Source organism: Corvus hawaiiensis, chromosome 27, assembly GCF_020740725.1.
Source record: "Corvus hawaiiensis isolate bCorHaw1 chromosome 27, bCorHaw1.pri.cur, whole genome shotgun sequence".
Taxonomy (NCBI): domain Eukaryota; kingdom Metazoa; phylum Chordata; class Aves; order Passeriformes; family Corvidae; genus Corvus; species Corvus hawaiiensis.
The window spans coordinates 3,744,301-3,761,896 of record NC_063239.1 but is presented as its reverse complement, the minus strand read 5'-3'; the positions used below and the strand labels follow the sequence as shown (position 1 = coordinate 3,761,896).

General features: G+C 47.9%; 1 protein-coding gene across 1 annotated transcript; it reads right to left on the bottom strand.

The window, feature by feature from the left end:
• Positions 1-5,758: 5,758 nt before the first annotated feature.
• On the bottom strand, positions 5,759-16,403 carry LOC125317637 (spermatogenesis-associated protein 16-like). The gene is made up of 11 exons (XM_048287513.1): positions 16,385-16,403; positions 15,612-15,998; positions 14,396-14,541; positions 13,602-13,691; positions 13,106-13,190; positions 12,792-12,939; positions 12,286-12,426; positions 11,940-12,052; positions 9,073-9,237; positions 7,719-7,796; positions 5,759-6,038 (listed from the first exon to the last, which is right to left on the bottom strand). Exons 1-11 carry the CDS (start codon positions 16,385-16,387, stop codon positions 5,832-5,834), a joined length of 1,563 nt encoding a protein of 520 aa, XP_048143470.1. The 5' UTR covers positions 16,388-16,403; the 3' UTR covers positions 5,759-5,831.
• Between the last annotated feature and the right edge of the window lie 1,193 nt (positions 16,404-17,596).

The following is a 17,596-nucleotide window of genomic DNA, read 5'->3' as shown; positions in this document are numbered from 1 at the left end:
CGTGGCCTGGCCCGGGGGCCCTGGCGGGGACAAGGGCCGCAGTGGGGCAGCTGCTGTCCTGGCCGGCCCTTGCAGCCGGGCAGCCCGGCCAGCGCCACAGCCCCAGCCAGCCCTGCCCGGCGCTCGGCAGCAGCAGGGGCACTGCCCAGCCCTGCACCCGCCCCGCACCAGGAGGCCAAGGCGGCCTCTGTGTCCAGCAGCAGCCCGCACACAGAGCCTGCAGCCAGAGGCACATTCAGCTGCTCCTCAGCGTGCCCAGCGGGGCACACGGACGCAGCCCCGGCACAAGAGGAGGCACATTCAGCTGCTCCTCAGCGTGCCCACCGGCGCACACGGACGCAGCCCCGGCACAAGAGGAGGCACATTCAGCTGCTCCTCAGCAGCACAGCGCGGCTGCCCCTGGACTCCTCCAGGCCTGCACAGCTCCCTCTTTCCTGGCACAAAAGCCCTTCAGGCTGATACCCAGGATTTCAGTTCCTTAGTCCTCCTTGTGGCAAATGACTCCAAGAGATGCCTGGGAAGTCTCAGGGAGATTCTGGAAGATGCAGGTTCACTGCAAAAGTAAAGATGTATCAATGTCAGCTTCCCTGGAACAATCTGGGGCTGCCAGACAGGATTTTTTGTTCTGAACTTGGAGGTCAGGATTCTCAGAGGTGTCTGGGAACAATGTCAGGTAGATCCGGAAGATCCCGGAACCATGAAAAATCAGCTCTGGTACTTGCCTTGGAGGAGTCTAAGGGTTCTACCCAGGATTTCAAGTGCCTAAACCAGAGATGAAAAGACCCTGGCAGATGCCAGGAGGAGTCTCCAGTGGATCCCGGTCTAGAGAAAACTTCCAAATGAGCAAAAACATCTTGGGAATCTTCCCTGGAGAAATCTGGTGCTGCTTCCTGGAGCTTCTTCAAGGAGATGTGAAGACTCTGGGACCTACCTGGGAGAAGTCTTGGGTGGATTTCTCCAAAGGAGAAAAAACATATTGGAAACCTTCCCTGGAAGATTGTGGGCCCGTGGTTATAAACTCAGGTCTCAAAATTAAAGATCGAAAGACTCCAAGAGAATCCTGGGAGGAATGTCAGGTGAACCCAGAAGGATGTAGTTTCTTGCAAGGGGGAAGAAAGCACCTGAGGCAGCTCTGCTGGGGCTTCTGCCTGGGATCTCAGCTCCTTAGAATGGATATGAAAAAACTCCAGGAGGTGCCTGGGGGGGGACTCACATGGATCCTGGAAGATTCAGGATGCACAAGAAAAGAAAAATCACCTTGGGTAATTCCCTTGGGTGAATCTGGAGCTGCTCTTGGGATCTCAGCTCCCTTGAGGAGAAGGGAATACGCTCCAGTGAATCAGGGGGATGGGAAGCAGGAGAATTAGTTTGTCAGGAACAATGCATCCAGCTTGGCCAGCATACCAGGGCAGGAAGAAAAGATAAGAGACCTCTGATAAAACCAGGGGGAGTCTCCGACAGATATCCTGTGAACTAGCTCAAACCAGTCTCAAAGGCCAGGGGTACAAAAGAGCATGCGCGGGGGAGAAAGGTGAAAAGTTCAGGACGAGGAAGACCTTCGGCCTTCATCAAAAAGACCCTCGGAGACCCCTACCAAAAAACACCAAACAACACTGCGCAAGCGCAACGCGGATGTAAATGACTTTTGGGTTCATTATAATACGAAGCGAGGCTGGGCGGGGCTAGGTGATGAATATGTATAGGCGTGTTGGGAAACTTAATGAATATGGAACTTGTAACCGGATAAATACCGAGCCGAATGCAGCTGTCGGCACACATGATTTTGGAGGAGCGATCCCCCGTGCGTCCCAGCGCTGGAAATAAACATACCTACTTTACTACTTCTTTAGTAGTGGAGTTCTGTCCGCTCTTCATTTGGCGAGCAGCCAGGAGAAACTCTGTCCGGCTGCAGGATCGGCTGAGGAGCGGACGTCCTAGGCGCGCCCCAGGGCTTTCCTGGAGGATCTCCACCCCTTGGCTCGCTCACTGCGGCTGACAGACAACGACCTGGAACTGCGGATAAACGGTATGTTTTGCATTTAGGTTGCCTATAAGTCGTACGCGTGGCCAGGGCTGCTGGTAAGCCGCGAGGAGACGTCCCGCGTTCAGCGCAGTCCCTGTGAGGGTCAAGGTGGGACTTGCAAGCAACCGGCTACCGGAGCCGGCAAGGGGGAATCGCCGACCGATAGGGCGGCCGCTAGTGATCCTGGGAGCGGATCGGGTGATTCCAGAGGGGTCCCACCGGAACTTGTTACCGTGTCGAAAAATATAAGCGGGACCCTGAAACTACTACAAGCGAGAGTTGCGAACATTTTTGCTACTAGTAGCTGGTTTGAATGTTGTTGTGTTGCTTATATGTCTGTGTGGATATTGGTTGTTGTCGGACTGCTTTTATGTGTGTAGATGTGTATTAGGTCGCCTATTCGTTTGTAAAACAGGAGCGTGCGTGTTGCCGTGTGTCGTTTGAGAGTGTGATATTGAGACATTTGTTTGGGGGGGAGTGCTTGCTTGTTGAATTTGGAATCGTGGCTGGGAGAACCTCTGCAGAAAGATTAGTGGCAGAGAATTTAGAGTTTGAAAGAGTACGTGGAATAACTAGTTCTTGTGGATGTATCAGAACCTTTTATTCAATGGGAGGATGGCAGGTTGCATGGGTATTAATACAGTGTAAAGTTTGTACGAGGAAGTGATACTGCTCTTCTGCCAGACGGCAGAGCCTGTGTTCTCAGTGCTATTAGAGGTACTCTGAAGCTGATTTTGAGCCTGAGATTTTAAGGATTGTGTGTGGGAAGTCGCATTTGGTACCTGAGATTTGGGAGGTTTGGGAAGAAAATTGGGAAAGAACTGTGAGAGAGTGTGAGAAAAAAAAAAAATAAATTTTTTTTGGGTGGAATCGAGATAAAACTAGGGGACAGAGGTAGAAACAGCAGCAGCAAAGCAGGCTTGGCAGAAGGCACAAGAGAACTTATAAAGAGTGACCTATACACTATACAGGTGGCCCGAAGGGGGTGGCACAGTATTTGAGTGAACTCCAACTCTGAATAGGATGGGAACCAGACAAAGTAAGGAAATCCCCAGAGCAAGCCCACTCGGCTGTATTCTGGCACATTGGAAGGAGATAGTAGGAGCTGGAGGCACAGAAAATAAAAGAACCCTTATAAAATACTGTACCCAGTGGTGGCCACTGTATAAATTAGGAAATGAAGCCAAATGGCCATCTAATGGAACTTGCTTCAATTAATGCTGTTTCTGAGGTGGGAAGGTAAATGGGAAGAAGTTTCCTACGCTGACGCATTTTTTTCTCTCCGAAAACACCCTGAATGGCAGAGAGATTGTGGAATCAAACCCCCCAGTGATCCTATGGTGTTAGCTCTGGAAAAAGAAAATAATAAGGGCCGAAGAAGAATTAAACGATGCTGCTTGTCATGCAGTATAGGTCAGAGATGTACAAGGTCAGACAAAGTCTATCAAGCAGCAGCCCAGGGACAAGATGATGATGGATTAACCAATTTGCTTAAGCCTCCCCTTAGGAGACAGGAAGAGGATGCGGACTCGGAAGGAGCACCAACGCCAACCTCCTCTCCCCCGGGCAGTCCTGTCTCGTCCCGAACCAGGAAACAGGTACTGATGGCACCCCTGAGAGAGGCAGTGGCACCTGATGGGGATACAATGTTAATTAGAATACCTTTCTCTACTGCTGACCTAGATGCATGGTATAACGTTGCCAAAAATTACCGAAGTGATCCGGCAGGCACTGCTGAGCGCTTGTGACTTATAATCAAACAGTATAATCCAGATTGGGCTGATATACAATTACTAGTGGGTGGACTAACAGAGACAGAAAGACAGTTAGTTTTGAAAACAGCTCGAGACCTGGCAGAGGACTATTACAAAACACAACAATTAGATGTAAAAGATTACTTCCCACTCCAGGAACCACACTGGAATCCAAATAGAACAGCTGAATTCAAGAAATTAAAAGGTTATCAAGAATGGATAGCAAAAGGGGTGGAAAGGGCTATTCCCAAGACCCTAAACTGGTCAGCTTTGTACGCAATAAGACAGGGTCCTTCCGAGTCACCATCCGAATTCCTGGATCGTCTGAGGGATGCAATGCGCCGTAACACATCGCTGGATCCTGAGACCGAGCTAGGGCTACAACAGCTGGTATCTTTGTTTCTAGGACAATCCACAGGAGATATCAGACGTAAATTGCAGAAACTTCAGGGGCCAGAAGGGAGGAACCTGAGCCTCAGCAGGGACCGCGCCCATGAGCTGGAGCCGCCGGTGGAGCATCAGCTGCTCGGGCGGTCTCTGGGGAGAAGCAGGGCTGTCCTCTGCTCCCACTGACAGCTCCGGCGGCTCTGGGAACCTGTGTGCCCGGGCAGCCCCAGCGGTGCCAGATGTGCCCCCGGGACAGGCGCTGCCGAGGGAGGGCGAGACGTGGGGCTGAGCCCTGAGCCCGAGAGGGGCTCTGGAGGAGGCAGGGGCAGCTCCGCTCCTCCCTGCAGGGTTTGTGCCCTGCTCGGAACCAGTTCCCATCCAGTGGGGGAAAACACCGCCCCTGGGGCACGCAGGAGAACAAAGGGCTTCCCACCCTTAATCCCGGCCCAGCAGCGTGGCTCCGTTTCGCTTTCGCCCGTTGCCCTGCTGTTGTGTTTCTGCCCTCGCAGCTTCCGCCGCCTCCAGGGCCCGGCTGCCGCTTTTCCCCTTGGGAGCGTCCCGGCGGCTGCAGGGAAGGCAAGGGAGGCTCCGTTCGCCCGGCTGAGGGTGCGGGATCCCTGTGTCCAGAGCTGCTCGGGCAGGATGTGACAGAGCTTGGACACAGGATACGCTCAGAGCAGAAGGTTGGTGTTGCTTACAATGTTAGAGTAAATACAGTGTAGTAAAATTGATCACAACTGAATGGAATTTAAATTGAAATTCCTACAACTCACATTTTATACCATAAAGTACAATTTAATACAACTGACATTTAAACAAATACAGCTTAAAAGTTTGCAACATTAAATACAATTGAAATTGAAATTCATACAACTTTAATACAAGTAAATCCAATTTAATGCAATGTAAACCTTATTTCATATCTAACAGTTAATGCAAGTAAATACTATTTAACGTCATTTAAATTTAAACTGATACAACTTAGTTTTATGCAATGGATAAATAAATAATTTAGTACAATTTAAATTCATACAACTAAAGTTAATGCAAGTAAATACTATTTGATACCATTTTAATTAGTATAACTTAAATTTATGCACCTAAATACAGTTAAATACAAGTTTAGATTCATACAATTTGAATACAAGTAAATACAAATAAATGCAATCTGAATTTAAATTCATACAACTTAATGCAAGGAAATACTATTTAATACCACTTACATTTAAACTAATACAACTTAAATTTATACAGTTAAATACAGTTTAATACAATATGTTTAAATTCATACAACATAAAATTAATAAAAGTAAATACAAATGAATGCAATCTGAATTTAATACAACTTCAAGTTAATGCAAGTAAATACTACTTAATACCACTTTAATTTAAATTAATACAAGTTCAATTTATATAGTTAAATACAATTGAATATAATTTAAATTAATAATAATTGAATATATATAATATATAAAATATATAATATATAATATATAATATATAATATATAATATATAATATGTAATATATAATATATAACACATATATAATAAATAATAAATATAATTTAAATTAATACAACTTCAACGGTTTTTCAAGTTAATATAATTTAAAATAAGATTAACATCTATCAAATTGATATCAATAGCTACAAAATACCTACAAAATCAACTTTTTGCAAAAGCTATGCGTCTTTTTTTTGGCCCTGTGGCCAAGCTTCGTGGGTTGGGAATGAACATGTTTGTATTTTTCAGTCTCAAATATCCCTGTCCCCTTGGAGTCCAGTTCATGTTTTCCATTCCAGGTATTTGCATGTGTGGGGTCCTTAAGTAATGCTCTTCTCCTTCCCTCAAGTACTCTTCAATTAGTGCCACCTGCAATTAGAAAGAAGTGGTGTCACAAGCAACTCCATTCGCCTCTATAAAAACTTTAAAAGCTTCTGCAATTAGTTTATTTCAAAACTAATAGTCATTAGAAACAGAAACACATGAAGCCTCCTCTTGGGCAACTGGCTGCAGCAGTGGTACCTGACTTTGTCATTATTTTTGTTTTCTCCATTTCTGTTTGGATTCAGTTACTTCATTGCTCTGGAATAGACTCCCTTCACACGGAGCTCCACTCAAGATGCAAACCCTGCATCATGGGAGAATCTAAAGAATCAATCTGCCCATTGCATTTTAAGCTGAAATAATTAAAAAAAAACCAAAACAAACTCCTGCTCGGCCGTGCTGACAGGCATCCAGTGCAGTGTGCCTTCTTCAGGCACAGCACAGAAGAACGGACTGGGAATTAATCCAAGCATGGCTTCCTCTTGTATTGATCCGTGTCCTGAGTTGTCCCTAAAGTGCTCCTCAGCCCTGGCCTTGGATTGGAGCTGTGCCACACGCTCTGGCCATGGTTTGGGTCGGTGAGGGGGATGTGTTTTTGAGAGAGGCAAGCAGGAAAGTTGATGCACAATTCCATCTGCTGCCCTGGGGTGCTGAGGGCACAAGGAGTCTGGCAGAGAAGCTCTGCCTCCTCCTCATGCCCACAGGGCTGGCAAAGGGGACCTGTTCAGGGGATGGGCTGCACATAGCACCGTGCATGATGCCATGGAAAAGAGTTTTCTGCAGTGCTGCTGAAGCTTGATGGGCACTCGTGCCTGGGCTGTGGCTCCTTTGCTGCCAAGAGATCCATGGCCACAGGTGCACAGGAAGCTTTGGGCTCTCCAAAGAACCTCAGGGATTGCCTTTGCTGTCATGTGCTTGGCATAAAAACATGCAGAGGATCAGAGAGAGGATTCCGGGTGCCAGCCTCATTTTGAACAAGTTGAAGTAAAAGCCTAGGAAATCGTGCACTGGCCAAAAGCATATGGGAAGTCTGGGGAAGACTGATCCCGTAATAGAAAGGTCCAGTGCAGGGCTTGGCGCTATTAACCATAACCACTGAGCCCCCAGGACTCTTCAGCCAGAGACCAAATTAAAATGTCTGCACAACATTCCTCTGCCTGTTCTATTTTGGGGGTAGTGTTGGTGTCTGGGTGAGCACAAAGGGCAGAAAGAGGAAGGAAAACGTGTCCCAGGTGATGGGTGGGGTGTGGAGTGAGGGCAAAGGGGACACTGGAACAGCAGCAGGATTTACAGCAGCTCCTTTAGGACCATCCAGCAGTGTCTGCCCTGCTGGGGATGCCACCCGGAAGCAGCAGAGGAATGATGTTCCTACCTGCAACTGTGGTTTGGCATGGTCTGCCTGTGCTTCTCATATTTATAGAATAGGTGTTGGCTCCAGCCCCCCAAATAAGAACTAATCTGGCACATCAGTTGCTGACATCAGTGCCTGACACTGCACTGACACCAGTGCCTGGTGCAGCTGAACAGCTGGGATGCTGTTTGCACAGCAGGGATGCACTCAGACCCTCGCTGACTCCCAAGCCTGAGCATGGACAGAGGTCAAGGCACGGGATCAGGTTTCACCTGGCACATCCTCTCTTTTCTGCCTTTTGAACAGACCGGAGTTAGGGACATTTCCTGCCCAAGGAACAATCTGCTCTCCTGCCCTTTGCTGCAGGCTGTTACCTTCTGTATTTTAGTCCACACACGCTCTCCAGTTCTTCCTGCGAGGATGTCCACAGCATCTGCCATCAGTGACTGCAGCTGTGGCACCGAGATACAAACAATTGGTGTGGAATTCACAGAGAAATCATTTCTCTGCATACACAAATTATATCCCAATTAAAATCATTTGCACGCTGATGATTTTGTGACTCATCTTTCACACAGTGAGCACAGCCAACTCATCTTTGCTTCAGCCCTTGCACTGCGTCCTTGTGGATCTAAAATACTCCCCACAGTCCCCTTCCAGGGTAGTCCTGGCATTGCCTCACCCTGCAGCCTTCCCAACTCCTGGAAGATGGTTCAGATACTCTTAATTCAGAGACAGAGAGGCAAGGATTGGATCCAGGCTGTCCTGGCCTCAGCATCAGTGTTGAGGAACAAACTGGGAAAAGCTGGTACTTGAGACCTGTGCTATTGCTGCACTCTTTTAAAAAATTCTCTTCCAAAATGTTGAGTTAGTTAAAGTGAATCCAAACAAAAGGTTTTGGAGTCTCTTCCCAAGCATTTTACTCATGACAAGGAATTAAGATCTACTGGGACTATGTCTGTAGATATCAACATTCCCGGGTGTGCTCCAACACAGTTGGAGGCACAAGGCTTCCCCAAAGGCGTCCCTTTGGGGGAGGAAGAGAGACACCATCTGCCACTGATGCAGAGCAAGAAGGAGATGTTTCCCCCCCTCTTTTTTCCCCAACCCCCTTGGATACCATCACTTTTGGCCTCGTTGGCTCCAGCCATCATCCCACTGCTGACCCTTGCTGGAGCTGGGTTGGCTCAGCCAAGGGCCCAGTCCATGTTTCTCATGGGTTCTTCACTGTCTTGGGGCACCTCTGCAGCAAGTCTGACAAGTTACCATGAGCAGGCAGACAGGTTTGTTCTGAGACAGGGAGTATGTGGTGCATGGACCCAGCACAGAAAATCAATTTTCCCTCCTTTCCCCCTCTCCTTCTCAGCTCTAGCCGGATTCAGGCTGTTTTGCTGCAGGTGCCTTCTGAGGTCAGAGATGTCAAGGCAGCATGATCTGAATCATTGCAATCATTTTTCCAGACTGATCTGGGGAGGTTCTGGGGGCAGAGAAGGGATTTTCCATAGATACTGACAGGTGAGTCCTGGTGGCTCTATCAATCACCCTTGCAGGTGATCAGCACCTCCTCTGTCAAAGCACTGAAGGAGGATTTGAGAACTCTTTCAGGTCCCCACATTGGACAAACGACTTCCAGAGCACAGGGTGGAAATACAGAACTCTGCCCTGGCCCTTCCTGCTCTGTCTCCCAGCTTGCAGAGGCCAAAACAAGTGTTGGAAATCCAAACCTACCAGCTTGTCATCCTCCTGAGAGACTCTCTGCAGGTAGGGAGCAGTCGCCAGCTCAGCCATTGCCTGGGTCATCACCTGGGCCTGTTCCTCCCGTCTCTGCAGGCGGCTGAGCAGGCTGGCGTGGTGGAACTGCTCGATGGCCCGTGCACATGGGCCACGCTCATCCTGTTTGCCCGGGAAAAGAGAGGAGGTGAGAGGAGAGGCACAGGGAGCACCCTGATCCTTGGACTCCTGTGCCTCAAGGCTTCTCATCAGTGTTTGTGCTGGTCCTGCTCTCAGCAGTGTGCCATCCAGCACCTTTCAGGCCACGCTGCTGGGACGGGCTTTAGAGAGGGAACAAAAAGACTTTCTTGCTATAACCTCTCTAGTAGGACTAGGAGAACAAAGATGTCATCATGATACATGGGAAGGGGAGACAATAGGTGACAAAGACGAATGCAGTTTTCTCCTTTGGAAAGGGCTTTTCCATCACCCCCTCCACTGAACATCACCTGACTTTCCTGGATGGCTTTTCCAGTCTCAGGAAGGAGGCTGAGGAAAGGGTGCAGGGTGTCAGCTCATGGTTTGGGCACAGACAGGCCAATCTATGGTTTCAAAGACAGACCCTGGAGGAACTAAAACCTACAGAGGTGGTCTCTGACCTCCAGGCAGCCAGGAACATGTCAGGCTTGAAGCATGTTCAGGCTTTCCCTTCACATCTGAGCCAGAGCAGTGTGTGTATAAATGACGTAGTGAACTCCAGGCTGTGTGGCTGCAAAACCGAGGGGGCAGAATTGACTTCTCTTAACTGTTGCCATGGTTTAATGAGCTTGGCTTTAGCACTGAGATGGTTTGGTCAAAACCAACCTGAGCAGAACAAGAAGTTGGATTGCACGTTTGCATCCGCAAAAGAGGAAGAGGGCGGCAGAAAGAAACGTTTGTTCTGTTAAATCCCAAATATATTATTTTTTCCTCTCCAAGTAAGTTGTAATGCTTGAGTCTGTAGCTGAAGTTTGGCCGTTTTTAATTTAGCTTACGTGTGATGGAAATAAAACAGCATCATGTTTGTAGCTTGAAGACAATTGTGGAATACATTAAAGAAAACAAAAGTGGCCCAGTCTCTGTCAGTGCCATAAAGAGAGACGAGTCCCCAGCAGCAGAGCAGCTCTGGCTTTGTGCCCATCTCTCTTCCCAGGTAGAACTGGCACTGCCATCTGCTCCTTGAGTCAGAGGTTCGGTCTCGCTGGGATCACTGAACGCTCTGTAAACTGAAGGGGAAGGGAATATGTTTCCCCTGATGATGGATGTGGACCTGGCAGCTGTTCCAACTCAGTGACTCTCTCTTCTTTCCTGGGGCTTTCCTCCTCTCCATGGCAGGTCCCACACCGACCTCTGGGACTGGTTATGAACCTGTAGGCCCATGTTTCAGCCCAGTTCCCTGTCCTTCCTGCTGTGGAGGTGGCACCAGGGTAGCCCTTGCCTAAACCACGGGGCTGCTGTGCCAGCCTCCTTGAAAAAAAAAGTCACTTGGCTGCTGCCTTCAGTGGTGCTGGAGTTTTACCCTGGCTTTTCTGGGAATGCACTTGTGTTTCAGCAAGAATATTTAAATGTAAAGGTGTAAAGCTCATAGAAAATACTGGTGTGTGGCAGCAGTGTAAATGCCTACAGTGGGGACTGGCTTGGGCAGTCCTAAGGCAGCACTCTGTTCTCATCTCTGACAGGATGAATTTCTTTTCCCTGTGCCCTGGAAACCAGACCTCACTGCTTATCTCCACTTGAACTGTGTGTTCCTGTTCCTCCAAATTAATTTACAGAAGAGGGGAGTCATGAGGAGTGCAAAACCTGCCTGATTTCAAAGTTTTTTCTCTTCCTGTTACTCTTTTGAGGCTGCAGTAGTTGCAATAGAGAAATCTCAGCTCCAAAAGCAAAGAGAGAAGTGGGGGGTCAAAAAAAAATTAAAAAGCCCCAGTTTTTCTGGGGCTTTCAGAAAGACCAGGATTTTATTGTGTATCCAGTATCCAACCCACACTCTGTTTGTAGTTGTAACTTCTCCAAGTGCATCGAAGGGAATGCCCCCAGCAGGAACAGATCCTCCCCTTTCCCAAAGCTGCCACTTGCATTACTCTGCACATTGGGAACTGGGGCTTTTGGTCATCCAAAGCCAAGAGCAAAGGGCTTCAGGAAAGCACTGGAAAGAAGCAGCTGTGTTTCCTCAGGGACATCTGCCCTCCATCCACTCCACTTCCCTCACCCCAGCGTGGATGCTTTTGGCCAAGCCCCGCACACCTTTCCCTCTGCTGAGTGCCTGAGTTCCGGTGCTTGCTGCTGCTCCAGCAACTGCCCTCTAGGAGGAGAGAAGTCAGAGCCTCCCCAGATCTCTAGCTCATGTTTCTTTTTTCAAGAGAATAATTTAAGAATTGCATGAAAACAGTCTCGTCTATGTGCAAATTTGATTGTTGACCTTTGTGCTAATTGTCAGCCAGGGTGCTAAAAGCTGTGTCCATTATGGCCGAAAGGATGGAGCAGAGGTAACTACCATCACCTGGCTTATGGTTGTAACAGATGGGAGGATTATTTCACATCCTTCATTCCACAGAGATCCAGATCTCAATCACGAGAAGTGTTTCAAGTAGCAATGATTAACTCTTGATGGAGTTAATAAAGGCCATAAAGATTGGCAAAAATTGCATGTGGAGGGATTCTCAAGTGGTCACAGTTAAATCATTAGGACTCCTTTTCAAAAGTGTCTAAAGCCACTGGAGCTCTGTTCCTAATGCAATTCACGGAGCATTTGTGGACACTGGAGGAGCATGTGCAGCAGGAATTACCCCCCAACAGCACACGTCCTTCCCACACACCACATACCAGAAAGGGAATGGGATACTCACCTTTATTTTAGTGCTTCCTATAAAAGCCATGGCTGCCACGATCCTTTTCCCAGTGTTCTGCCAAAATGTTTCTTCTTCTTCCTCCATGCTGGGACTGAAAGCTCTTTTCCGGCCTATGAAGCAAAATTACAGAACCACAGAGGCTGTTTATTCATCTCCCTTTTCTTTAGGGCATCTGGCAGGATGTTGGGTGAACTGGAGGAGGAGTGGAGGGGATGGGAAGAGCTGGGCCATCAAGGCGGCTGGCATGGAGGAATGGGTCCTGAGACACCTCTCACCCTCTCATTTAGTAAGGATTGTGGGGGTCACCCCTGAGCCAGGCCAGTTCTTAAGCAAGTTGGCATACCTCGAAAGACTGGCAGTTTTCGAGTTACAGACATTTCCACGGTTTTTCCAATCTCTTTGTTTCTGAAGCCCAGAGTCAGTAAGTACTGCTGGTCAGGGTGAGATTCAGCCCTCTCTGGCAACAGGTGAATTCCATGAGGATCTGCATAGGGAAAGGAAAATAATTTCCACTGTCCTATTTCTTTTCAGCTGTAAGAGAAGTTACTTTTTTGGAGAAAAATAAGGGAAGTCAAAGAAGGAGTGAAATGGTCTCCAGCAACCTTGCAAAACACAGATGACAAAACCAACACATCCAGCTCTCACTGGGCTTTGAATCTTAGGGCTCTGCAGCCTTTTGCATCAACTGCTTTCATTTTTCTGATGCCTGAGATAAAGCATATTCTGCCCAATACCCCACAGTGTCTGGAGCCCAAGCAGCTCAAACTTTCCAACTGTCTCCAACTCTTTTGAATTCAGCCACACAAACGGAGTCCACAGTGCTTAAGGGCAGCTGAAAACTGCTGTTACCTGTAAATATGTGCTGCACGTAATCAGGGTGCTTCTCAGCAAAGCTTTTGTTGGCCTCCTTTATTTTGTCAGTCTTGTTCTCTTTCTCAAAAGGTGTGTACAGAACAGAAAAAGAGACTTCTCCACTAAGGGCTTCTTGAGTCATAGCCTAGAAAAGGGCAAAAAAATTAGACACTTAGTGAAAAAAACCCAAACAAAACAACCAGGTCGTTTGGATGGAGACTCCATGAGCCAGGAGTTGGTCTCAGTGGTCCTTGGGGGTCCCTCCCAGCTTGGCATATCCTGTGATTCCTTCCCAGGCTGTCAGTTGTTACCTGCCAGTACAGCTGGATGAGGTCACTGGTCTCCAGCCCAGCTCCTTCAGCCAAGACGTACAGATACTGCGCGACCATGGCGCTCCTGAGGACAAAAGCAGCAGAGGAGTGTGCAGGCAGAGAAGGGGATCTGTGGCCAGACTGAAAGGAGGTCCTATTCACAGAGTGTCACGTGAGGTTGATACCAAAGGTTACACAGAACTCCAAGTCCTTGTCCAACTTTTAGAAAAGTACCAGCAAACACATTTTTAGCTCGCTAAACTCTTGCCAGCAAATAGCCCTGGATGATGTCATTTAGGGCCGCAAGTGGGATTATTCACGTTAACATGAACTGGGAAGACTGGAGCTCTGCTGCCCCTGAGATCACACACACAAAGCCAGTGCAAAGTTCCGACGGATTTTGGAAAAGCCTGGCTCTCGGAGGATGCGTCACTGCCGAGAGCTGCAAGGAAAGGGATACAGAGGAGCCCTGTGGAAGCCCGAGCAGCAGAAGTACCTTGCAGCCTCCGAGTATCTGTGCAGGCACCGAAAGCAAGCGGCTTGGCGCAGGTGACTGCGGAAGTGAGAGGGGTTCTGAATGATGCTCCTTGGAGACAGAAGAGGAATGGACAAGCTTAGACTGAGGTTTCTTACGTCATTAAAGCTTCTAAGAATCAAACGGTGACTGAGGCAGACACTGTATGCACTTCTGCTCTACAACTCCATGCTACATCTCCAATGTCAGGGGAACTCTCTCTCCCTCTCCCTCTCCCTCTCTCTCCAGCTGTGGTCGATGAAGAAAATAGTACTAAAAATATTACTTAAAGGTTAATTTCATTGTGGTTTTATCCTAAATGCAATTTCATTAGGGGTTTGTGTATTCTAGAAGAAATGTTTCAGGGGCAATATTCTCTCTTGCCTTCGGCGTGTAGGTAGCATAAGTAAAACTGCTACAGCACAAGTTCTTGTTAACCCCCAGCTCCCCAGGCAGGAGCAGCAGGTGTCTGGCCCATCTCCCTGGAAACATTGTGCATCTGGAATGTTTCAGAAGGTGAACCTGAGTTATTTTGAAATACTCTTTGTACAAGGCATAGGTGCAATGTGGGTGAACCTTGGCCCGTGTATTAGACCCTTCACTTCAACAGATGCCATTAGTCCAATCGAAACACCAGTGCCCCATGTAAGGTGTGTTTTCCTGATCCTTCTTTTCTCACCATTAGACTGGTTCTTCCTGCACTGCAGTTATTCCTAGTCTTTGTTTCATGGTGGATTTCAGTCTTAGCAGTGACTCTAATCCATATTTTCTCTCACCTGTGTGAATGTTGCAGAGCAAGGTCAGGCTGCCCCAGTTTTAAGTAGCAGATGACGAGCTTTGACTCAATCCAACTGGCAAGCCTGGAAATATCATCTGGAGAGGACTTCAAGGGGTCCTCTGTAGCAAAGCCTTTACTGCAAAGCTGCACATGAAACAAAACCATGATTTCCAAATATTAGAATACACCATGTGCTGCTAGGTGGAAATACTTTTTGTGACTGATCAGTGGAGAAAACTCAAGTCTCATAGACTGTGGCTCTAACTAAAGTCAGCATTACAAAAATCAGTACAGAGGACAGAAAGGTCTTTCAGGGATGTTTTGTTTTTTGCTTCTGGGGAAAGCTGGATTAAGAGACTGCTGAGAAGCCCCAGCCCTACAATTCTGTGATGTCCCAATCACTCTGTCCGCAATCCCAGGGATTCATTTCTTCATCCCTTTTCCTGCTATGTCCATTCACCAGCCTTTCCTCTTAGGAGGAGACAAGCCCTCCTTTCCTCTTAAGTGACCCGTGGTGCTGTCCCTACCACAGCTCATTTCAGAATATAGGGGGCAACAAAGCACTTAAAAATGACGATACTTTATCATTTTACTCACTAGCTGCTGTCATATTTATCACTTAAAAAAAATTACTTCAGTATTGTAGAAAAAGCCAGTTAGGGATAGGATATTTGAGGATAGGATAGTTGCTTGTGAACTGGAAAGCCCCTAGTATTTGACAACTGCTTTTGAATGAAGTTTGGCAGAACAGTGCTAAAAGAAGTGCAGGCGGTCCCTTTCTCAGGGTTTCAAGTGCCTGGCTGAAGAGATTGGAGTCAGAGTGGAGAGAAAACATTATCTAGGGCAGAGTGAAAACTCCCAAGTATTGAGAGGGCATTTGTTGCTGATTAAACAATGCTGGGATTAAAAAGAGGAGCATTTTTTTCATGCTATGGGACTTCCATTTCCTCTACACATTAATACAGTTCAGAACTTGGAGAAAAATACAAAATTACCCGAGATTCTCTGGTTCAGTCCAACACTTCCCCTCTTCTGCGGTTTATTTAGAACTCCTAATTTTCACATCTCAGGTGAAATTGCATCTCGGGATTTCTCTTCAACCCTAAGCATTCCAGCTTGGTGCTCCTGGTTCCCTTTGCTATTCCTGCCCCAGGGAGCGCCGGGACAGCCCCGCCGTGGCTTTACCGGGGGGTCACACCCCTTTAGCCCCGTACCTCCAGTGCCGTGGAGAACTTGGCCGCGGCTGCTGCGAAATCGCGCTGCGTGTACCGAGCGCTGCCGTCCCGCAGGGCGGCCTGGAGCGCAGCGCCAGCGCGGTGCCACACGCTGTCCCCTGCGGCTGGGGCAGGAGCCTGGCCCGCTGCTGCTGCCACTGCAGACATCAGCGGCTCGCCAGGCTCCGCCTCAGTGTCCGCCTCATCAGCGCCGATCAGCTCCGCTTCTATTTCCCTGAGTCTGGAGAGAGGAATGGGAAGCGGAGGGCCCGGGAATGTCCCTGTGCCGCTCTCTGCTGGCGTTTCTGCGTTTGTCCCGGACAGATTTCCATGGCTTTCTGCTTTATCTGCGCCACTCTGCGGTCGTTGTTTGTGCTCTTCTGCCTCCTGCAAGAGAAGGAGCAGGAGGTGAGAGGAGAATCGTGGGATTTAAAGTCATTTCAGAGAACCCCAGCATGGTTTGGGTTGGAAGGGACCTCAAGGATCATCTCATTCCACCCCCCTGCCATGGGCAGGGTCACCTTCCACTATCCCAGGTCACTCCAAGCCCCGTCCAGCCTGGCCTTGGACACTTACAGGGATGGGGCAGCCCCTGCTTCTCTGGACAGCCTGTGCCAGGGCCTCAGCACCCTCACAGCCAAGAGTTTCTTCCTAAAATCCAATCTAAATCTCTTTCACCTTAAAGCCATTCCCCTTTGTCACAACTTGCCTTTGCAAAATGTCCCAGGAAAGCTTTCTTTTGTTTCCAGAAGTGATTTCGGAAAACACTTTACCATGGATTTTAGCACCAAATAGGGTGACATGAAGGGGCACTATGTTAAAATTAGTTGCCTTTCATTCTTTTAACTTTACTGGATGCATTGGGATAAATAGATTTGGAACATATTATTGAATTAACTTGAATGAAGAAAAGAAAACAGAATGAAATAAAATGCAAGTATCTGGGAAAAAAATGTCTTTTCATAGTCCTGAGTGGAGATCTAATGTTCCTTCTCTGCCTTATCCTGCTAAAAGGAGGGCAGGCATTCCGTCCTATGAATCGCTCCAAACCGAGCCTAGGCACACTTGTGAGACGGCGTCCAAGAGCAGGCGTTTGCTTTATTCGGTGCCGGCTGTGCGGGGATCGCTCCTCCTAGCACACACCCACCCCAGGCACACGGCAGATTACCATGTACGGTTACATTTTATGTATATTCATTATTTGCTTTAGAAAAGGTGTGGTTATGCAAACTATTTTTTGGAACTCATCATTATCATTAGCACACGCAGAGCACAGGGCTCCCTGGTGGTTGTGCTGAGGAAGGCTTCAAGTCTTCCTCAGGGGGTGTCTTGATGAAGGCCGTGTGTCTTCTCCACTGTGCGCTTTTCACCTTTCTCCTCTAGGCATGCACAGTCTCTGCTGTTTCAGCAGTTTCTTCACTGGTTTTAGCAAGCTTTGTCCTTCATTCTTGCAAGTTTTGTCTTGCCAAGTTACATTCCGTGTCTTAAGCTTATGGCTAACATTTGCTAACTTTTAGCACCGTATCTTATGTTTTCATAATGCTTTCACAAGTACCGTGATCTTAACCCTTTCACCTATTCCAAAGTACCACCTGAGATGCCTCTTCTGATCCCAACAAGAATGGGTGTTCCCTGATGGAGAACCAATTTCAAAATCTACTTAAACCTATGAAATCTATTTCTGCACTGAGCACGTTGAATATGCTTAGGACATGGATTCCTGTGACCACAGCAGAATTAAACAGTGCCATCTGAGATCAGATTCCTCTTATAGTTGTACATGTTCACTGTCAAAGACGTTGTTAAACTGACCAAGCAGAGGAAAGAAGTCTCCTCTGAGGTACAGTGGGGATCCAGAAGTCAGGCACGGAGAAATGAACCCCACTCAGGGACAGGAGAGCCATGGCTGAGCAGCTTCCCCTTTGCAGGGTTCCTGCAGTTCCTTTCCCTTAAGTCCCATTGCAAAACGGTCCTGAGTCAGCTCA

Bases quoted from the DNA above. Each gene is read 5' to 3' on its own strand.
- LOC125317637 (XM_048287513.1), bottom strand. The intron at 14,542-15,611 runs GTACGGGGCTAA...TTTCATGTGCAG, and splicing joins AGTTCTCCACGGCACTGGAG to CTTTGCAGTAAAGGCTTTGC. The intron at 12,940-13,105 runs GTAACAACTGAC...GCCCTTTTCTAG, and splicing joins TCATCCAGCTGTACTGGCAG to GCTATGACTCAAGAAGCCCT.